At 37.7% G+C, this 24,282-nt stretch overlaps 1 protein-coding gene across 20 annotated transcripts in view; it reads left to right on the top strand.

Annotated features, from left to right (window-relative positions):
- NRCAM (neuronal cell adhesion molecule) overlaps positions 1-24,282 on the top strand; it is a 320,549-nt gene that overhangs the window by 289,968 nt on the left and 6,299 nt on the right. For 19 of the 20 annotated variants that reach the window (NM_001206562.1, XM_059885646.1, XM_010804207.4 and 16 more), the window contains 2 exon segments: positions 10,201-10,332; positions 11,302-11,380. In NM_001206562.1, the coding sequence (NP_001193491.1) occupies positions 10,201-10,332; positions 11,302-11,380 (211 nt within the window). 20 annotated transcript variants of the gene reach the window in all.

Genomic DNA, 24,282 nt, shown 5'->3' with positions numbered 1-24,282 from the left:
AAAAGGAGTGAAAATAGATGGAACTGGAACAAAACATTATCTGATCTTAGAGCAGTGAACCATTTATTTTGCCAAACAGGATCAGGAAAAACTTCCCAAGGAAAGTAATGTTGAACTGGGCTTTGAAGGACAGATGGAATTTGGGCAGATGAATCAGGAAGGTGGGTTGTATAAATTCTTGGGAGGTGGCATAAACAAAGTCACGGGGTTTCAAAACCCACAGGATATTTGGGTTAAACACAGCAGTCCACCTGTGGGCAGAGTAAGCCATCCACATCTGAAACAGGGAAGTGAAGGAATCAGAGATGCAGTTTTGGAAGTTAAAGCTTAGTTAACTCTGCTGGTGGTCTCTGCAGAGAATGACTTACAGTAGGAAGAGGGATTAGATGCAGACTAGATAAAGCCCAGCGGAGAAATGACACTAGCACATGATAGGTCCTCAAGAGTGTTGGTTCAGTAAGTGCATGACTGGGGATTAAAAGCAAAGAGGGTTAGAATTCTCTGTGATAAGAAGGGCCCAACAGGATAACCTTAGGAAATTGTACTGTCTTCTCTGGGTATCTTTAATAATCAGCAAAAAAAGCAGCAGCAGCAAATTGCTCTTCTGTTGGAAGGTATGGTTCTGCCTTGAACATCTTCCATAATTACACCAAGACTACATTCCTCAGTTCTGTGATTCCAAAGTTTTTTGAGGAAAATTAGTGTTTTGCCTGGATTCTTTGCCACTGATACTTTAGATACAGGAAATGTTTTAACTGTGTCTCTGTTGATTGATCATATTTTTATTACAATTCCTTTAAAAGGAATACCTCGGACAACTAAAATCAGTTAGGTCCACAGAAGGACCCTGTGTAATTCCATAATCAGTTTTGCTTTCTGCTGCCCCCCATCTTTAGCACAGGGGGGTATGTAATATATATGTGATGGTGAATTAGATCTCAGAGGTCAAATGCATTATTGAATTTGTTTAATATACTTCTCTTTTTGATTCTAAGAAATGCTATTTCATTGAATTTATTTCAGTAGAGGCTTTGGCTTCTAAATTATATAACATAATTTGGAATTTAATTTCAGAGCCTTAATAAACCCATTCCTGCTTTTTGATTTACTATCTTAGGATATTTCCCCTGGGATAATAATCTGATTTATCACTGTTTAACTACTCAAGTTAATATAGCTATAACTATGTCATTTTTCGGAGAAGGCAATGGCACCCCACTCTAGTACTCTTGCCTGGAAAATCCCATGGGTGGAGGAGCCTGGTAGGCTGCAGTCCATGGGGTCTCGAAGAGTCGGACACGACTGAGCGACTTCACTTTCACTTTTCACCTTCATGCATTGGAGAAGGAAATGGCAACCCACTCCAGTGTTCTTGCCTGGAAAATCCCAGGGACCGGGGAGCCTGGTAGGCTGCCGCCTATGGGGTCGCACAGAGTTGGACACGACTGAAGCGGCTTAGCAGCAGCAGCAGCCTGTCATTTTTACTGTAGGCCATTGTGGTAAGGCTGATAGAATTGTCAGGCTCAGGTAGCCAAATAACATCTTTTAATGACTGTAAATGTCATCTTAACTAGGTGGCAAGCATGTAGCATCATGTAGGTTCCATAATCTGATGTTTCAGGAAGCTGTTTAGATTCAGTTCAGTTTAGTTCAGTCACTCAGTTGTGTCCGACTCTTTGGAACCCCATGGACTGCAGCACGCCAGGCTTCCCTGTCCATCACCAACTCCCGGAGCTTACTCAAACTCATGTCCATTGATTCAGTGATGCCATCCAACCATCTCATCCTCTGTCATCCCCTTCTCCTCCCACCTTCAATCTTTCCCAGCAACAGAGTCTTTTCCAAGAAGTCAGTTCTTCGCATCAGGTGGCCTTAGTTTAGATTACGCTATGATTTTCTCAGAACGTGGTATGTAATGAACAGTCGTCAAGGAAGATTGTCTTGCTGTCTGGACTGTGTCAAGTGAAATAGTTCTTATTCATTTTATTTCTTGTTTCTTCACTTCTGCTAACTAGTATTGAGCATTTTCTTTGCAGCTTCTTTTTCAGTGTACCCTAACTATCCAACCTTCTCCAGGGCAGATGCTTCTCACCTGGGGTCCCTGAATTTCCCAGAGGCAGATTCTTAAAGAAATTTGTGACTCAAAACACATCAGAAGCCACTACTCTTTTTCTTATCTAAACAGCAATTCATTAAAGACCTACACTGAGATGATAAGTAGCATGGAAAAGCAGCCACTAGTGTTGGGTTTGACCTTGCAGTCTCATACCCTGTGACCTCTGCCCCCAGCATTGTCAGCTCCCCATCCCCACTGTACATCAGTACATGGAGACTCTGATGTTCTCAGACTGTCCCTCGTGGACAACAGTTTATAGTGTTTAGGACCCACATCATAGAACTCATACATTTTAATACGTGTGTGTCATTATTTCTGATTTCTCATTTATTTCCTAATGCTGTAACTTAAGAAACGAAAACCTTTCTAAAGTGAAGGAGAAATGAACTCTGTTAACAATCAATTTCATTTGACTTGAACAATTTCAGAGTACTTAAACTTATTTTACATTGTGTGTGTGTTTGATTTTGCAATTTGACTTGTCTGTCTATCTGTTTTATTTTTTCTATTGTATATTTATTTTAAGCAGTATACCCCGGGATCAGCAAACTTACTACTGCCACTGCTGAGACCTCAGCCAATATCAGTTGGGAATATGAGGGACCAGAGCTTGTGAACTTTTATGTTGAATATGGTGTAGCTGGCAGTAAGAAATGATTTCATTACCTGGGTTTTAATTGGGGGGCTATATTTGAAGAGATTGAGAACATCTTCAGGATATACTGTGGATCGTCTGGAAAAATAACTTGATCTAAATGAATCCAATGTATGTGAAAAAATTAGAGTGAACCATCAACCTATATATTTTATACATAACTAGGAGTCTCGTTGGTTCATGTTATGAAATACAAGGGACATAATAAGTTCCATTGCATTTGTTATTTTTAGATCGTGGTACTTAAAACTCCTTACCCATGACTTGTAAGTTAGAATAATAAAAAATAATTTTATTTCTATGTTTAATATATTCCCAAGTCAGGTACTCTACTTATATCCTGGCCACATCTACTAGGAGATGGGGCAACTTTAATTTTCAGAGTGTATGAGAACCCAGTCCTCCTCCTTAATACAGTGCTCTGCACTTAATGAGCTGGGTGGCCAGTGAATGTTTGTGACAAAATGTTGAATATAGTTCAACTTTCTGTTTAGGCCCTTATTGTGCAAGTAAATATTAAAAAAAAAAAACACAAAACTATGAGTTTAGAAACACCAGTACTTGAGAAAGGTTGAATCTATAACTTGGGTAAATTTTAAGGCATTTAAGTTTACTGAAAGATTTGTCTTGTGAATAAAAAAAAACAAAACAAAACAGTTCTTTCCATAGTTGGATCAAGCTGTTTAATGTATTACAGTTCTTTTCATAAATATCGTTAGAGAAATTCAGTAATTTCACAAGGCAAGGTAAAGATCAAGAAGTTTCCTTTGTGTTAAAAAGATTTAATCCAGTGGGTATATATGCAGTTAAAATGTCATCTGATATCCAGTTGATTTTTCTTTGAGGACGTTGTCATGTAGCTGTTCATTTTCATTGATTTATTTGACACAACTCAACTTATATCACCTAAAATGATAAACTGAAGCACCTTACATTTTGTCTTTTGCCTATAACGTGTATTTTCCTTTCTCGAAGCATTAAATGACTTCCGTTCCCTTAAAACATTCCAATGTGTTGTTTTTGCAAAATTTCCATAGGCAAAGAAGAATGGAGGAGAGAAATTGTAAATGGTTCTCGGAGCTTCTTTGGGTTAAAGGGTCTAATGCCAGGAACAGCATACAAAGTTCGAGTTGGTGCTGAGGGGGACTCTGGTTTTGTGAGTTCAGAGGATGTGTTTGAGACAGGCCCAGGTGAGGTGCACACCACACCAGTTCTGGCTCCCAGTCAGAAGTGAAGCCACCCAGTGCTCCAGTTGGAGATGGGAGGCTGATGGAGCCGTATTGTGGGTAGGGCTGAGAATGTCTGTGGGGCCCAGTTGGGTGGCGAGTTGGGTTTTTAATTGTCTTTGGCCCTTTATATCAAATTAATTACAGAATTGAGGAAATCACCTTCTAATCACATTTTTGCCAAAACCATTACAAAACCAGAGGTAAATATGATTCTTAACCTACATGATTTAGGTGACTCAATTTTTCACATCATTTATATGTCTCAACTTTCCCTCAGAGTTAGAACAGAATTTTTGAAATGCTTTAGAGCTGAAACAGCTCATTGATAAAGTCACAATTTTTAATGTCAAAATGGACTGTAATCCAACCGAACTCTGCAGTTTGTGTGACAACTGATTTGAAGAATATTAAACTGCTGTAGAACAAAAAATTATTAAATTCATGTACTTCATTATCATACCATATTTGACTGCTTGTATATATTTTAGTTAGGTGAATATTATCAAAATACACAAGAACATTAAAGTCTCTAAAATAAAGAAAAATGTTCTTGTAAGATGTAAAAATATCCATATTTCCTCATAAGATGGAAAATAATCCCCATTTGCTTCAATTTAAAGGGTTGTGTGGTATGTGTTCATTTTATGATTCATAAAATCATGTTATATTCACTCATTTCATGCATTCTTGGGGAAATGTTGCATTTCCTGTAGAACCCATAGGAAAATATGTATTTTTTTGTGTGTCTTTCCTTACCCAAGCCTCATGATTTTTAAACTCATTTCTTCTAATTTAGAAAAGAACATGAGTGGTTTGAAAAAAAGAAAAACTATAGGTAATATTTAAGAACATATTAAATAAATGTAGTATTAAAATACCTTATGAAAATATTCATATGCTAAAATCATAATGCTTAAGGAAAAATATTTTTCTGTTATTCTCTTCTTTGTACTTTCATATCCATAAGTGTACAGAGTTCTAGGAAAATTCCGTATTAAAAGAGGAATTGCCATTCACAGCCAGCAGGACAAGGTGTTTTTTATTACTGAGAATTTTTAATTTCAAAATACTAAAAGCTCAATTATCTATTCTGTCCATATAGAGTTAGGAGGCTAATAATAGTAACAGCCCTAGTATTAGCATTCATTCAGTGCTAATCTCAACTAGGTGAATGGTTTTCTTGGCTTTTCTCATTCAGTCCTTACAACAATCTTGTGAAGGAGACTGTTATTACCCACTTCCACCCCATGTCAACAACCAGTAATGAGAGGTGAAGGGCCTGCCCTATCACCCAGCTAGAATGCAGGAGAGCTCATATTTTCAACACCAAGAATAAGCTCTCTCTACACGCACGTGCTGCGATTCATGGGGTCACAAAGAGTCGGACACGACTGAGCGACTGAACTGAACTGAACTGACAAACACCCACCATTCAAGGCCACAGAGGCCCACATCCCAAGGGGAACAGGTTGTCTGCAAAGTGACCACTTCAGGAACTTCCCTGGCAGTCCAGTGGTTAAGAATTTTGCCTTCCAGTGCAGGGGGCACTGGTTTGATCCCCGGTCAAGGAACTAAGATCCCATACGGCCAACAAATAAGCAAAAACAACAGCAGCAAAAATGACCATTTTATTCAGCTCTTGGAACGTCTTTCCATCTATTCTGGACCCTTCATGGTCCCAGTGTACTCCTACTTTGCAGATCTAGCTAGAATTAGATTCCATCCACAAAATCAAGTTACGGCATTTTCTAGGACAGAGAGCAAACAAAACCCATTAGAAAACAGTTTGTCTTTGATGTGGTTAGACCTACAATAATAGCAGCAGCTGGCAAGTAAGTTTCAAGATGAGCACTCAGGGGTGGGCCATTCTTGTGTGTCAGCAATGGAGAATAGGATAAGGCCACAACCAGCTATTGTCACCTTTGACATGTAAATGTAACTGTTAAGAGAATCAGTTCAGTTCAGTTCAGTCACTCAGTCCTGTCCCACTCTGCATGGCAACGCCGTGGACTGCAGCACACCAGGCCTCCCTGTTAAGGGGATAAACATCCATTAAACCGCAGTGGCCTTACTTAACATGTTAGCTCTAGGATGCCAGATGCTGTTAATCCAGCTTGCTGGTCCTCCTAGTTTCTCTGTCTATCCTGTAGGGCTGTGGGATGAACTGTAGAGTTCATGATCTGCTACTCTTGATTCTCACTCCTCCAGCTAGATTTCAAGGTGCGAATGCTAGTGCGTGGCATGGAAACATAGCACCCTGGCTGAATTCTTAATTCTCCATATGAATGAGTTGCTTCTGTCTCTGAGTTCTGTTCATTTTAGAAACCTAGACTCAACTTTCACCTGTGCTTGTTTCGTGACTCTTCTTAGCGTGACACCGTCTCTTTCTTTGATACTGGTTTTTTAAGATCTATTTCTTTGATTATTTGTCTGATATGAACCATTTTTATTAAGTCTTGATTGATTTTTGTTACCATATTACTTCGTTTTATGTTTTGGTTTTTTGGCCATAAGGCATGTGGGATCTTAGCTCCCCCACCAGGGATCGAACCTGAACTCTCCTGCATTGGAAAGTGAAGTATTAACCACTGGACCACTAGGGAAGTCCCTAAGGTCTATTTCATAATTTCCTCCTATGGCACACACTGAAAAACAAGGCTAGAGATGATATCCTGCTGTTGTGCTTCTTACCTGCATGTTTGTTAAGACTCCTACCTCTTTTTCTTGCTTTCTCACCTCTTTCCCCCAATCACTGAGTCTCTTCTCTTCTTTCACAAAAGATTTAAAACAGATTGAAATTTACTGGGCCCAACAGTTTGGTTTTTTTTTCCCCCAGTGGGTTCTGGTTTTTTGTTTGTTTGTTTGTTTGGTCAACTGCCTCCAAACTTGGACCAAAGTAATTTTTTTCCCTTTTTAAACATTTCTAACTATTTTAACTCTTAAGCAGGTCACTTTTATACATAATGGATTCTTCAAAAATAGCCATTTATCTCACTCTTTTTCTTTCATGTTTTAAAAAAAAATTTGTTTTAATTTTATTTTATATTGGAGTATAGTTGAATTAACAATATTGTTTTAGTTTCAGATGTACAACAAAGTGATTCAGTTGTACATATACATGTATCTATTCTTTTTCCAGTTAGGTTATTACAGAATGTTGAGCAGAGTTCCCTGGGCTATACAGTAGGTCCTTATTGGTTATTTGTTTTAAATATAGTAGTGTATATATGTGAATTCCAAACTCCCAATCTATCCCTCCTCCCATCTTTCCCCTTTGGTATCCATACGTTTGTTTCCTAAGTCTGTGAGTCTGTTGTCTTCCATGCTTATTTTATGATCCTAAGTACTCAAGGACATTTTCCTCAAAGACCTGCTCCCAAAGAACACAGGTTAAACATGAGACAACAAGCAAGGTGATAGAGAAGACTGTTGTTAAGACTAACTTCTAGGAAACAAAGTCAATTTCATGTATCTGGTTTCTTTTCTGTTTTCATATTCTTTAGGTCTATTTGTTTAATGTATTGCTATATGGTTTATTCAACTAATACATGAATAGATTTTTACTGTAAATTTTTTGAATAAAAGGACGATCCTCTGTTGCTCTCCTACCCAATCCTACTAACTCTTATTCAAGAAGGAAAAAACCTCACAGCCTTCATTGTGTATATGTGTGTGTGCGAGAGAGAGAGATGCACAGTGGTGGCCATGACTTGGATTTGTAGTAATATGTGCATTTTAGTTAAGATGATTTTGGAATGTCCTGTAACATTTAAAGTCTCTTATAGTCATTCTGGACTTCATATTCCTTTTCATGTGGATGGGAAATTAGTAGAAGCTCTTTTCACTTACATAATTTTTATTTTATGTCAACTTCTGGTACACTTGAATGTGTGTGTGAGCATACACACATATGCACCTCTTAACATCCTGTATCTGCCCAGTCTTAAATAAATGGGGCAGTGAGACATACTTTTTTTCTTTAGACACAGGGGCAAAACACAAAGTCAACTTGGAGGTTCCTTTATCAGCTGTCAAGAAACATTTCCACTTTGTGCATAGCTGCGTAGCCCCAAACCACCAATTGGCAGTTCAGTTTTGACAGTCAGTATCTTCCTAAGACAATGTCTGTGCTGATACTTCAGTATCTTCTTGCATTTTGCCCTCATCAGTTGCACATAATTAGATGAAAAATGTAAATGTAGATAGTATTTATTACAGGACTGTAAAGCATTCAGCATATTACAAACAAAGACTCTGTAACTTCAAGCAAAGGCTCCATAGACTTACATCAGTTAATTTTTGGTTCAGCTTTGAAGAAAATGTACTCAATCAGAGACCATGTGTAAACTGACAGAACTATGTTGCCAGAGTATGTGTAATGATGGACTTTTAAAATATTTAAAAGATGCAAGTCCCTACAGAGTTTTATTCTTTGTAAAGACTTCTGCAGAGTTAATGCCCGGACACCAGTGCATTATAGCAGTAGCGAGCAATGGCTGGTACCATATTCTTTGGAATCCACAGTCTTGGGTGAAGCTCTGACTCTCAGACAAGGTCTTTACCCTTCCGAGCCTGAGTTTATTCCTCATGCCTGCCTCAGAGGATTTTTGTGAAGACTGAATGAGATTTTGCCCTCAGTACAGTGCCTAGTAGAGTAAGTTTCAAAATGTTAGTTCTCGTTATCATCATCCTCATCTTCATCCTCCCCGTGGTGGTTATGGTATGTGTATGGAAGGGGAGCCCTGCCCATCCTCCTGCTTCAGTTGTATCTAGTGATGATACAACTCAAAAGCCCTCCACCCAGTGAGGCCCAAGAGGCTACTGGGACCGGCTACCTGCAATTTGATTCATATTCCAAAGAATGTATTTCACTTCTCATTTTATTTCTTCAACACACATCCACATAATTTTTCACATTCCTCTTCACACTTGATTTTAAGCATTTCATTTTTCTCCCTATCCTTTGAGTGGAGAAAAACGGCAATAAGGTGCTGTTTTTGCAATATACAGTAGCCTGGGATACTTGTCACCATGCTTCTTTCTGCATCCAGCAATCACATTCACCTAACCCAACCATGTTAATGGATTCAGAAGAAATCCAGTCAAATTAAAAGAATGATATACAGGCATTCTTACCAATAAAAAGAAGAAAACCCTTTACCTTGATTAAGGTAAAAAGAGGGGGAAAAAATCAAGGTTTTAAAAAAATTTTATACCAGTGTCTTGAAACAAATTCTCAAGGGCTTTTCTGATTAGCCATTGATGCTGCACTTTGTCCCATTTGATTGACACTTTTGAACAATACTGGAAATGCTAATTATTCTGTGTTTTTCTTAGGAGATTTGCATACTGTGATTGGTTGAATAAAGGGCTTCACATTATTTGACTCAGAGTAGATGGAAACTTAATCTGTATACATGTGATTGAGTATTATTCTCTTTAAACTGGCCACTTACTCCAGTAATACCACTGATAAAGATAGACCTAATAGTTTTTGGATTGGATCCTGAGTGATATTGAATATTACATGTTGATCCTTTTATGGTAAATAAGATTTTTCAGAAATTTCCCTAGAGCCTTCAGAACTCTGGCAAATGAGATGAAAAATAAATCTAAGAAATATTTTGTGTACAAATCAAGATGTTATATAAAGTAATAAGGTTGGTTATCTTATGTGGACAGGTTTCATGTATGAAAAGTTTTCTTTTTAACAGTTTCTAAAACATTTGGGGGAAATGGCAACATTATTGTAATGATATTTTAGCCTCTGAAAGTGGTTCCTTTGAAAGAAAAATACTCCATTAGATGTATACATTCTGTTCTGTTTAAAATGATCTTCTATTCTTATCATCGTAAATACAACTTATCCTGTAAACAATAAATGTTTTAATTGGTTTAGGACTATGTTTCTGTTGAAAATATATAGTGAAAATAACTGAATGCAATGCTCAGCAGGGTTTGTTAGCATTGAATGTGTTAGCAGTCAGATTTCTCTATTTGAATTTTCTTAACTGTTGAAGATTTTTCACCAGTTGAATATTTATGTAACTCCTGATTGGTAGTTGGCAGATTCCAATGTGGGGCCACATGTAAAATATAGAAAAGCTCTTGTACATGGCAGTTTTTTGCTGCAAGAAGCTACAACACTTCTCACCTCCTCCTTAACCCATTGGCACTGACACCATTGACTTGTTTTCCAGCGATGGCAAGCCGGCAAGTGGATATAGCAACTCAGGGCTGGTTCATTGGTCTAATGTGTGCTGTCGCTCTCCTGATCTTAATTTTGCTGATTGTTTGCTTCATCAGAAGAAACAAAGGTGGTAAATATCCAGGTAAGAAACAGAGATTGAAATTGTCCTCTAATGCTGTATGATAATCCGTGAAACTAAAAAGAGATCATGAGAGTCATCACGGAGACTACAATAAGTGTATCTTCCCAGAGCCATACATTCGGACTTTCTGTTCAGACACTTGATGATCCCTTTGTATGTAATAGAAGCCTAAAAATTGCCAAGGATCAAAAGACAATTTTGGAGGAGCAAATGAATCTGTCCTCTGAAGATATTAGTGACTCTGCTTCCTTAGGCTTCACAGGAGTCACAGGTACTGAAATAGCATCTAAAACCAACAGGCAGTAGCAGAAGGAAAACATGAAGTTTTCTAAAGGAGGTAATGCATGAACTGGATTCTGATATGATGTGTAATAGTGCTTTCCCTATACGGTTAATGTTTTGTTCAATTTAATAGATCCAGTGAATTTCTATTTTCTTTTTACCTGGCCATTTCCCTTTCAGTGACAGGGGGGAAAATCTACAAAAGAATAGATTTCCAAAGCAACTTGTACCCATGAATATAGTTAACAGATAGATTGGTAAAATAGGGGGAAATCTTAGAATCTTAAGACTTATTCTTCTATCAAGTGAGTAAGAAACTTGTGCCAAAATGCTTTCATGAGGTTAACTTTATCTGTTAACAAAATATTCTAGGTTATTCTAACGTGTTCTGTTTTTCTAGGTTACCTCCAAGAGACTAATACATCAAAATATATGCATAGGGAGTTCCCTAGTGGCCTAGTGGTTAAGATTCTGGGCTTTCACTACCGTGGCTTACATTCAATCCCTAACTGGGGAGGTGGGGCCAATAAATAAATGGATGGCCACATGATACATCTGGTTGCGTATCATCTATGGCATATAGAATAATTTCCCCACTGCTATATGTCTCATAGAGTGTGCTCTTAAAGACTTTGAATAAGGAAACACAGGATCAGTAGATAATAATGTTTTTTGGTAATTTTTTAGTTAAAGAAAAGGAAGATGCCCACGCAGATCCTGAAATCCAGCCTATGAAGGAAGATGATGGCACTTTTGGAGAATACAGGTGAGCCCCCTGCTTCTTAGTCGCCCTTCATTCTCCCTGCCCTGTGCAGAGACCATACTCAGTCATGCCTAGAATGGGATTCAGCCAGGAACATGCTCTGCCTGGAATTGCTTATTTATCTCAAAAATTAGTCAAGAAACACTTCCGGGTATAAATGTTTACACATCCCTCACAGTTAAAGTAATCTCACTTTTGGTTAGGACTTGGCACTTTCACTGCCAGGACCTGGGTTTTATCCCTGGTCAGGGAACCATGTTCTCACCAGCTACATGGCATAGACCAAAAAAAAAAAAAAAATCCTACTTTTTCATTATAAATTGCCTTTATATTAATAGGTTTGGAGATGGAGCGTCTCCCACTCTGGCCTGTTTTCCAGAGCCCCTTGCTATAATTGCTCAAGTGTTACAATAAGAGTTAAAACAATAGTACTCTACAAACCTGCATTATAAAGCAAACTATCCCTGTCATCTTCCAAGCAGTGCTTTTGTAAAACTGATGTTACTCTTTTCATCTTGGATTAGAAGGGTTTTTTTTTTTTTACCAAAACAGATTCCTGTACACCTTCCTATTAATCATAAAATGATGGCTAGGAGGGCTTCCCTGGTAACTCAGCTGGTAAAGAATCCTCCTGGAATGCAGGAGACCCCGGTTTGATCCCTGGGTTGGGAAGATTCCCTGGAGAAGGGATAGGCTACCCACTCCAGTATTCATGGGCTTCTCTGGTGACTCAGATGGTACAGAATCCGCCTGCAATGTGGGAGACCTGGGTTTGATCCCTGGGTTGGGACGATCCCCTGGAGAAGGGAATGGCTGCCCAAACCAGTATTCTTGCCTGGAGAATTCCATGGACAGAGAAGCCTGGCAGGCTACAGTCCATGGGGTCACAAAGAGTCGGACACAACTGAGCAACTTTGACTTCACTTCACTTCAATGACCACTTCAATGGTGGTTTTAGAAGCTCTTAATTATTAAGAAATATCACAGCCCTGGAGGCAGCGTGTTAATTCACAGGGTTTTGGTAAATAAAATGTTCTTAGCTTGGCTCCATCATTAAGGACAAATGTAATGTAACCTATGTGCTAAATAGTTTTTTTAAAAAACAAAAAGATAATTACTGATAAGTATGTTCCCGTTGCCATTTACTTTATTGTTTTGGGTTCGAGTTTATACACCGTTTTTGTGTTTCCTGTCTAGAGAATATCCTTTAGTATTTGTTGGAGAGCTGGTTTGGTGGTGCAGAATTCTCTCAGCTTTTGCTTGTCTGAAAAGCTTTTGATTTCTCCTTCATACTTGAATGAGATCCTTGCTGGGTACAATAATCTGGGCTGTAGGTTATTTTCTTTCATCATTTTAAGTATGTCTTGCCATTCCCTCCTGGCTTGAAGAGTTTCTATTGAAAGATCAGCTGTTATCCTTATGGGAATTCCCTTGTGTGTTATTTGTTGTTTTTCCCTTGCTGCTTTTAATATTTGTTCTTTGTGTTTGATCTTTGTTAATTTGATTAGTATGTGTCTTGGGGTGTTTACTAGAAATAATCAATGACTACAGTAAAGTTGCAGGATATAAAATCAACACACAGAAATCCCTTGCATTCCTATACACTAATAATGAGAAAACAGAAAGAGAAATTAAGGAAACAATTCCATTCACCATTGCAACGGAAAGAATAAAATACTTAGGAATATATCTACCTAAAGAAACTAAAGACCTATATATAGAAAACTATAAAACACTGGTGAAAGAAATCAAAGAGGACACTAATAGATGGAGAAATATACCATGTTCATGGATTGGAAGAATCAATATAGTGAAAATGAGTATACTACCCAAAGCAATTTATAGATTCAACGCAATCCCTATCAAGCTACCAACAGTATTCTTCACAGAGCTAGAACAAATAATTTCACAATTTGTATGGAAATACAAAAAACCTCGAATAGCCAAAGCGACCTTGAGAAAGAAGAATGGAACTGGAGGAATCAACCTACCTGACTTCAGGCTCTACTACAAAGCCACAGTTATCAAGACAGTATGGTACTGGCACAAAGACAGAAATATTGATCAATGGAATAAAATAGAAAGCCCAGAGATAAATCCACGCACATATGGACACCTTATCTTCGACAAAGGAGGCAAGAATATACAATGGATTAAAGACAATCTCTTTAACAAGTGGTGCTGGGAAATCTGGTCAACCACTTGTAAAAGAATGAAACTGGACCACTTTCTAACACCATACACAAAAATAAACTCAAAATGGATTAAAGATCTAAACGTAAGACCAGAAACTATAAAACTCCTAGAGGAGAACATAGGCAAAACACTCTCCGACATACATCACAGCAGGATCCTCTATGACCCACCTCCCAGAATATTGGAAATAAAAGCAAAAATAAACAAATGGGACCTAATTAACCTTAAAAGCTTCTGCACATCAAAGGAAACTATTAGCAAGGTGAAAAGACAGCCTTCAGAATGGGAGAAAATAATAGCAAATGAAGCAACCGACAAACAACTAATCTCAAAAATATACAAGCAACTCCTACAGCTCAACTCCAGAAAAATAAACAACCCAATCAAAAAATGGGCCAAAGAACTAAATAGACATTTCTCCAAAAAAGACATACAGATGGCTAACAAACACATGAAAAGATGCTCAACATCACTCATTATCAGAGAAATGCAAATCAAAACCACTATGAGGTACCATTTCACACCAGTCAGAATGGCTGCGATCCAAAAGTCTACAAGCAATAAATGCTGGAGAGGGTGTGGAGAAAAGGGAACCCTCTTACACTGTTGGTGGGAATGCAAACTAGTACAGCCACTATGGAGAACAGTGTGGAGATTCCTTAAAAAACTGGAAATAGAACTGCCTTATGATCCAGCAACCCCACTGCTGGGCATACACACTGAGGAAACCAGAAGGGAAAGAGACACGTGTACCCCAATGTTCATCGCAGCACTGTTTATAATAGCCAAGACATGGAAGCAACCTAGATGTCCATCAGCAGATGAATGGATAAGAAAGCTGTGGTACATATACACAATGGAGTATTACTCAGCCATTAAAAAGAATACATTTGAATCAGTTCTAATGAGGTGGATGAAACTGGAGCCTATTATACAGAGTGAAGTAAGCCAGAAGGAAAAACATAAATACAGTATACTAACGCATATATATGGAATTTAGAAAGATGGTAACAATAACCCGGTGTACGAGACAGCAAAAGAGACACTGATGTATAGAACAGTCTTATGGACTCTGTGGGAGGGGGAGAGGGTGGGAAGATTTGGGAGAATGGCAATGAAACATGTAAAATATCATGTAGGAAACGAGTTGCCAGTCCAGGTTCGATGCACGATGCTGGATGCTTGGGGCTGGTGCACTGGGACGGCCCAGAGGGATGGTATGGGGAGGGAGGAGGGAGGAGGGTTCGGGATGGGGAACACATGTATACCTGTGGTGGATTCATTTTGATATTTGGCAAAACTAATACAATTATGTAAAGTTTAAAAATAAAATAAAATTGGAAGAATTAAAAAAAAAAAAAAAAAAAATAAAAAACAAAAAGAAAGATTTCTTTAAACAAAGATTTTCTTGCCTAGGGGTATAGGTATTTAAGAGAGATAAATGATTGTTTTAGATATGTTTAAAAGCAGAAACAAAAGATATATTTATTCAGTTAAAACATTGGGATTTTGGTATTCCAAAAAGAATGTATCTATTAATCAAAAATGCTTTTACACCTTGTTCTTTCTTTCTGTAAGCCTCTTGATTATATAATCTTTTAAATATGCACTGGGCCAGTATTGAGGTTCTCTCTTGCCAGAAGAAAAGGCTTTTAGGTAAAATAAAATGTGTCACTATTTGTGACTGCCAGATGATATTTATAAATAAGATATGTGTATTCATTTTTACTTATCTCTAGAGCTCATTTTCGGTATGACCATGTCAACATCACGAGGGGCAAAATAAAGCCAAGGGTAAGAAATATGAGAACTGACTGAGAAAAACTATGTATTTTTTTTTTTTACAAAGTTGGATTCACACCAGTCTCCACACAGGTGTAAGTGCTTTGCCTGTGTGTCTCAGCACCTCATCTTTCATTGTAATCTCCTTTCCAGAAGAGGTGACTATGATTTTTAAAACTCTTCAGAATTCTGGATCTTAGGATACAGAAAAACGTCTAGTGAGGGTTGTCTTGATGTCAGATGTTGACTACAAGGCTGAAAGGGTATGAAAACCTCATTCAGCATCCCCACTGGTCCATCCACAAAGTAATATTAATGCATTAAAGCAGCCTGCAGAGGGTCGCAGCCAAGGGCAGCCAGGCCTTAACACTGGATGAGTTGAAATCTTTGCTGATTTCATTCACTCTCCTGCATATTTCTCCTGTAAAGTAAGAGAGTCCAGAATTACTAAACAACTTGTTATTTTTAGTGTTCCTATGACTAGAATTCTACCCAAGATATGTGTTGCTGCTGCTGCTGCTAAGTCGCTTCAGTCATGTCCAACTCTGTGTGACCCCATAGACGGCAGCCTACCAGGCTCCCCCGTCCCTGGGATTCTCTAGGCAAGAACACTGGAGTGGGTTGCCATTTCCTTCTCCAATGCATGAAAGCGAAAAGTGAAAGTGAAATCGCTCAGTCATGTCCGACTCTTAGCAACCCCATGGACTGCAGCCTATCAAGCGCCTCCGTCCATGGGATTTTCCAGGCAAGAGTACTGGAGTGGGGTGCTATTGCCTTCTCCACCACTGTTTATTGTAATAAAGCCAAATTTTTGATATAGTCTGAAAAAGTTATGTATCTGCACAAACCAAAAACAAACTATTGCTCTCCATATATTCTTCACATGGTGATGGATTTCTGTCTACATTATCATGCCCAAATGAATCTGGCAACATACTGCTCACTCTGTGCATCTCAAATGTCAGCTTTCTCTTATAGTTATGTGAAACCATGATCGATTGTAGTAAGGCTTTCTCAGGGTCCCTCTTCTGCCTACTCCATTAAAACATGATTGAAATCTAGGTTGAATGTGAACTCATCTGGAATCAAGAGACTTAGTTTTGCTGTCAACTTAGCCCTTACCTTTGATTTCTTTAGATACGGCATTTAATCCAAGTGTCAGTTTGTTCCATCTCTAAAATAACAGAGTTGTTCAAGTATGAGATAATCTCTGAAGGTTTCTAGTTCTATGATTTCTGTGCTCCTTTATAAACCATCTACCAATGAGTTTTAATGTGATTTGGGGTTTCAGAGCAGAACATAGTGAGTATTTAGTTACTGGCCTCATTATCACTGTGTTTATATTTCTTTGGTCATGTTTTTTTGTCTTGGTGTTAATTCATATGTGGTATGTTTGTGAAGCATTTTCAAATAGCTGTTTTTAGCTAATGCCTTGAGTTTCTCAGAAGACAAAGACTTTCCCTTGGGTTTATTAAAAACAAACTCATTGGTTCATGTGTGAAGAAAAAATACTTGAAATTCTATAGATCTGCGAATTACCAAAGGAGATAAGGTTTTGACAGGTGTCTTAAACCTGAAACACAACTCAGTGATTTTTTTTCACTGAAGCTGAAAGTTCATAAGGACAATCCCACAAGTGAAATCACTTCCCAAAACACACAGCCACCCTTTGCTACCGATGTGGCTTTGTCTTATGACTTCCTGGCATGACCTGAGAATTTTTTTCCTTTGGTTTCTTTTCTACTGGGAGAAACTAAAAAACCTTTCATTCCTTAAATGTCACGTGAATGAAAATGTATTCAACTGTTTATTATAGAATTTTAAATAATACACTTAAATGTCACAAGAGTGAAAATCATGAGTCCCTTGTCTACTTTGCACCTTCTAGAAGTTTTTGAGCTCTGTATTATTTATTGATTCTTATTCTTTTTCATTCTGAAAATAAATTAATATTCTATCACACACAGACACACACAAAATCAGGACTATTGCCTAAATGTTAATGAATTCTGTTGATGGTTTGCTTATTCTCATGCTTGAGGATGAAGCCATTTCTATGTGATTGGCTCTGAGCCAGGGAGTATTTCATAGTGCAAAAAGGATGGAACTTCAATGGCCAAATTTGATGGGTTTTTTTTTTTTTTGCATATGCTGTAACCTTGTACTCTCACTCCAACACTCATCCCCAAACAGTCATCCTCTGGTGGAAGCCTGCAGTTTTCTTTGTTTGTTTCTTTAATTATACAGATAGTAGGATCTGCATCCTTACTAACATATAGAAAAATCAGAGAAACAATGCAACCAACTGTGTAAGTGTTTTTTTGTTCTTTAGATCCATCCCTTTAAAAACCAGAATGAACATAGGTCATAAGCCATGTGACCATGGTATTTGATGGAGGCTCTTGGCAGGGAAGTCTTGTCATGTCAACATGACCCTGTTGCACACATGCTAACCCATGTTCGTGAGGCACGGATGATGTGCACATATATTGCATTTGATATATACTTTAGATTTATTCTGCTCAGAGACGTAAACTGATCATGAGCAATATAAACAGTGACAGACTTTTAGAGGGAGTGTTTGGTTTATGAACGTCAAAAATTATTGCAGTGTGATTTGACCTTGGTAGGGTGGTGACCACAGGAGAATCAGACCTAGTGATCACAGATGTATCCATCATTGCTGCGTTTTTACTTTGCAGGCATTCAATGGATACTTTCTGTGTGCACAGCTATTTTTAAAAAGTGAACTCTCTAAAATTGATTCTTTAGGGTAAGAGAAGGAAAGAATTGGTTCCAGTGCTTTGTCTGACATCATAAAATTGATGAAGAAAAAAAATGAAAAAAAAAGTTAAAGTTGGAATTTTAAAGAATTTCTAAAATGCACACTCTTTTATTGTTATTTTACAATGAATTCATTCAGCCAGTATTTATTGAGTGCCTACGGTATTCTAGGCTGTGGAGATTTTTAAAACCAATAGATTCTTATCTCACTAGTTAATGGTCGAGGGAGGGATGCAGGGAAGTAAAAGGACAATCTGGGCATAGTGTAAAGAGTGCGCTGGAAGGGAAGGGATACAGCCAAGGTGCCAAGGGAGCAGGGACAGGAAGCCAAAGCCAAGTTCATGGCCTTGAAGGAGGTGGCACAAGAAGTTGTCCCAGAGGGAGTAATGCAGGAGCTGAGTTTTGAAGGTTCCATTCCATTGCACAACTTATAGCCTTGAATAAAGATAATCATTATCCATGACTGATATGATTATATGTATCAAAAACATATTTTGTGGCTATATGTACTATTTTATGATGATTTTATTACTTTTTTTGGGAACTTGTTCATCTTTGCCATTCCAGGCTAAGAATTAACATCTGATACCTCCTGTCCTTAAAAAATTCTCATAAAAACATGGATGGATTTTTTTAAGCTTTAAATACCACATAGCTAAATAAGGATATGATTTTTCAATGATCTTCTGTGGCTTCTAAATTCCTCTTGTTTGGGAAACTACCCTTTCATACTGAAACTTGACCAAGCAGCTTCCCTTGGCACAATGTCAAAAGCAGTTGACTTACTCTGTCATTAGAGAATTCATCTTTGAGTTGAAAAGAGGCAGGCATTCATTCAGAGCTTCACAGACTTGTCACCACCCATCTCATCTGAAAAGTTCTAAGTGTATGTGTTATACAAGGTATTTCCTAGGAAAAAGTCTCTCTGAGGCAGGGAGTCTGGAGTGGAGCCAAGAGGTGTGATGGCAGGTGGATGGGCACTCTCATTTGTTAGGTACTGTTCACATGCCAGGCGCTGTGCTGGTGCCTCATAAATAGTTTTCTCATTTAACCAGATTCTAATTCCTGAAGTAGGACATTATATCACATGTCTTTAAAAGATCTTGAGCTGCCTCTGAACAGCTTTTCCTGGAAAGAATCTGTGAGTAGAATATCCCGTTTCCTTACTTCATGTCTTTTGAGCACAGCCCATGTTGCTATAGATTCTCGCCCACTACAGCAGCCCACTCCAGTATTCTTGCCTGGAGATTCCCATGGATGGAGGAGCTAGTCCATGGGGTCACAAAGAGTCAGTCACAACTGAGCAACTAAGCACACACGTGTGGCCTTTAAACTGGAAAGGATGTTTCTGGGGAGCCCCTTACTGGCTGGCCGTTATTCATAACTGATGCGATTATGTGTGTAAAAATCCAAATAAATCTGTAGGAAGATATTAGAGTTCATAAGAGAGTTCAGTAATGCTACCTAAAAAAAAATAATGTAAAAGTCAATTATATTTCTTGCTACCAGGAAATAGTTGGAAAATAGGAGTTTAAAAGTTGTCCCAGTTATGATAGCATGATTCATGTTGATATATGGCAGAAACCAACATAACATTGTAAAGCAATTATCCTCCAATTAAAAATAAATAAATTTTTTAATGAAAAAAAAATGTTGCTACAAAAAAAAAAATTGTCCAATGTGTGTGTGTGTTAGCAACTCAGTCCTGTCTGACTCTTTGTGACCCCATGGACTGTAGCCTGCCAGGCTCCTCTGTCCGTAGAATTCTCCAGGTAAGAGTACTGCAGTGAGTAGCCATTCCCTTCTCCAGGGAATCTTCCCAACCCAGAGATCAAACCAGAGTCTTCTGCATTGCAGGTGGATTCTTTACCATCTGAGCCAGCAGTGAAGCCCAGATTTTCCAATAGGATAATGTCAAAAATTTTTTGATGTAGGAATAAAACCAACAAAAAGATCTTCCTGTATTTCCATTTCAGGGTCTGATATTCTATTCCACTCAGAAGTTTGTCTACCTCTGCACCAAAACTAAACTGTCTTAATATAGTAGCTTGGGGTGAGTCTTGATAGCTAGTGGGTCAAGTCCTCCAACTTTGTGATTCTTCCTCAAGAAATTTTAAATATTCTTGACTCTTTTCGTGTTCTTATATATCTTAGAATCAGCTTGCCAAGATCCATATAAAAGCCTGCTGTGTTTTTACTGGAAATAAACTGAATCTAAAAAACAATGTAAAGAAAGTGAACACAGTTACCAGAGGTCTTCCTATTCATGGTTATGATATATCTCTCCATTTATTTACCTCTTATTCAATAGCTTTGAATGCAGGTTTCATTTTCTTCATGGGACTCTTACACGTATTTTTGTTGGATTTGTTCTTATCTACTTTATATTTTTGTGGTATCCTAAATGGAATTATTTTTAAATTTTCATTTTCCAATTGTTTGTAAGTACTTAGATCAAACTTACTTTTATGCTAATATGATACTAAGCAATGTTACTAAGCTCTCTTTTTATTCTAATGTTTGCCTATAGGTTCTTTCCAATTTTTTATGTATGTAATCATACTATTTATGAATAATGATGGTTCTCTTCTTCTTAATATATATGACTTCTATTTCTTTTTCTCATCATGTCACTTAGTATTTTCCAATTCAGTTTTTATTAGAATTGTTATTTCTGATGTTAAACAAGAAACTTTCAACATTCACCATCAAGGATGACATTAACTCAGGGTTTCTTATAGACACATTTAAGAAAGACACTTCTGTCCCTAGTATATTAAAGTTTTATTGTGAATGAAACTTTTTTCCTAAATCTTTTCTTCAGATTTTACCTTTATGGTAAAGTTTTACCATAAAACTTTTTTTTCTAAATCTACTGGGATAATCATAAAATTTTTTCTTTTGCAAAAATGGTGAATTACATGAATTGGTGTTTTTTTTTATTTTTTTGTTTTTTATTGCTCTTTTTTTTAAATTTAACTTTACAATATTGTATTGGTTTTGCCATATATCAAAATGAATCTGCCACAGGTATACATGTGTTCCCCATCCTGAACCCTCCTCCCTTCTCCCTCCCCATACCATCCCTCTGGGTCATCCCAGTGCACCAGCCCCAAGCATCCAGTATCATGCATCGAACCTGGACTGGTAACTCGTTTCATATATGATATTATACATATTTCAATGCCATTCTCCCAAATCATCCCACCCTCTCCCTCTCCCACAGAGTCCAAAAGACTGTTCTATACATCATGTTTTAATGCTACAATAAGCTTGCATTCTTGGGATAAACCCAACCTGGTCATGCTATATTTTCTTTTTAGCCAATTGCTAAATTCTATTTGCTCATGATTTCTTTGAGATTTTTCTCATCTATGTTCCTAAGTGAAATTAGCCTGTAGTGTGACTTTTACTTTCTCAAATTGTTCTTGTTGGTTTTAGATATCAGTGTTATATAGTGTTATACTATCTCACAAAATGAATGGTTCCTCTGACATGTCAAATTTGAACATGTCCAAAACCGGACCACCAGTCTTCTAGCCCAAACATGCTGCATTCCAGAGTAAGGGTAATTCCATCCTTCATGCTACTCAAACCAGAAATGTTGGTGTTGTCTTTTTCTCTGTTTCTTCCATATCTAACCCATCAGGAAGTCCTATTGGTGCAGTCTTCAGAATACGTCTGTAATACCACTTTGTACCAGCCCAGTGTTCCACTCTGTCCCGAGTCACAGTCCTCTCACTCTTGAATTATCACAGTAATCTCCCTGGCCCCCTGGAGCAGGAGTCGGCTAACTTTCTGTAAAAGGTCCAACGATAAGTATTTTAGACTTAACAAGTTGCATGGTTCCTGTTGCAACTCTACAATTCTGTTGTAGTACTGAAGCAGCTATAAACAATACGTAATAAATGAGCACAGCCCAATTTTGGTGTAGTTCACCAACCCCTCCCTCTAGGGTAGGCTATTTGCAATACTGATGACAGTAATCCTTTAAAAATGTAAATCATATCAGGTCACTCATCCATTGAATTCCCTCCATTGACTTCCTGTCTCAGTGAGACAGATCCTTACATGACCTGATCTATCACCTCTTTAATCTCAGTCTCTCTCTCCCCTCTCTTCCCCTCTCCCCCTCTCCCACCCCAAGCTGCTTTTCCATTCCTAGAACAGGCTTGCCCTCCTACAGGGCATCTGAACTATTTACCCGTCATAATGGCTCTCCCTCCAGCTGTCTACCTGACTAACTCAACTCTTTTTAAGTCTTTGATCAGATATCACTTCTTAACAAGGCTGTCTCTGGAAATCCTACTTGAATGTCAACTTTCCACCCCCTCCCCTGACACCCTCCATTCTCTTTACTCACCTCTGTATTTTCCATAGAACTAATCACCTTCTGACACACTCTGTGACTAATTTTTGAAATATGTTGATTGTCTGTATTTTCCCCTTCAAAAAGTAAACTTAGTGAAGGTTTTAGTCTGTTTTGTTTATTGCTATATCTCCAGTGACTCAAACGTGTTGTAGAGTAGGCACTAAATGAACATTTATTAGATGTATGGTGGGTGGGTGGATAGATAGATGGGTGAATGGATGAATCAAAGAAATGTCATAGACTAGAATTTCCTGGAGTGTACACCTTGGAACATTAGTTCTCTAAAGCAGAATAATATTAATAGTTGGGATCAAGGTAACAAAATTCTGCTCATCATTAAATTCTTCAGTGGAATTTTCTCACCAAGTTATGGGCAATAACTCACAGGAAGTATTCAAGCACAGCTTAGAAGCTAATGATTAAATTCCAAAAATGTGCAAGTCATTCTTGTACCAGGTTGGAGACTGGCTGCTATGTCCCCTGACATTTCCCAGACACAGGCCATTACAAAATTCTGTGATTCCTCCCTGGTTATTTACTAACAACAGTGATAATATCATTTATTCAGTTTGTGACAAGCACTTGTGTGTTGCTAACACAGGTAATTTTCAATAGCATATATCAATGTCATGTAAAGCCAATACTATTTTCCAGTCTTGAAATTTTCTTCTTGGCGAAAAACTGGAGACCCTAGTAGGAATTATTGGCCAGAATATCCATATACCATGAAATATTTGTATCTTGGCTAGAAAGAAGTTATTTTTCAAAGGAAAGGGAATAGTAAAGTCCTAGCACAAGTTGCTAGGTGAAATATTACAGCTCAGGGGCCTCTCTTTTACATGAAATCTTTCAAATTTTTTTAAACTAATGTTTATGTTTCCCATTTTTGTTCTTTGAAAGAATACAAAATATGTCATTGCTTTTTTTTCCTTTTTATTTTTAAACCAAATATTACCTGTTAAGGACTAGGTCAGCGTGCATACCTAGTTATATGACCATTTGAGTGAATGCTCTTAAATATAGTAATTACTCTCTACTTCCAGATGTTATACTTAGGGGTTTAACAGAGACATAAGCAGATATATAGAGAGTCCTACACATGTGTATTAAGTTGCACTCCTCAGATTACCATCTGATATGGATCAGCTGCATAACACACTGGGGAGAAGGGAATAGTAGGGTAAAGAAGAGGGCAGGAGATACTGGCTTTTACATTTGGGCATCACTCACACTTGTCAGAATATATTAACACACTACTAATAGTACAGATGTAATGCCCTGAAGTTAAATTATGTTTCTTTCCAAATTAATAAATCTTTACCCATTAACTAATCAAAAATAATACTGTATGCAATCAGTATAAGGATTTTGCTTTTTTTCTTAGGCTATTTTCATTTGTTTCTTCTGCATCCCTTTAATGGAATGTGTAGGTCTCTTGAAAGGTAAGGTTCAAGTTTACAAGTCTGGCCTGCACTCAATAACACAATGATTTGAGATGCAGGATTTTGCTTCTTGCTCAGAAAAACAAAAATCCATATTTCACACTTAACCAAAATCATTCTCCATTCATATCCAAAGAATCAGAGATATTATGCAGTTTAACATACTAACTTCTCTACCATAAACTTTTACACCCTTTTGAATTCTAGTAAAATAGTGATGATTTTCAACTTTTTTCAATTATTCTTTTGGTAATGCTTGTGACAATTTCTGAGTTGCTTCCAAATCAGGGGCCAGAATCTGTCATTGATATTGACATCACCCTGTGAAG

Source organism: Bos taurus, chromosome 4 (assembly GCF_002263795.3).
Source record: "Bos taurus isolate L1 Dominette 01449 registration number 42190680 breed Hereford chromosome 4, ARS-UCD2.0, whole genome shotgun sequence".
NCBI lineage: Eukaryota > Metazoa > Chordata > Mammalia > Artiodactyla > Bovidae > Bos > Bos taurus.
Note: the sequence above shows the minus strand (reverse complement) of the source record. Positions and strands in the feature narration are given on the sequence as shown.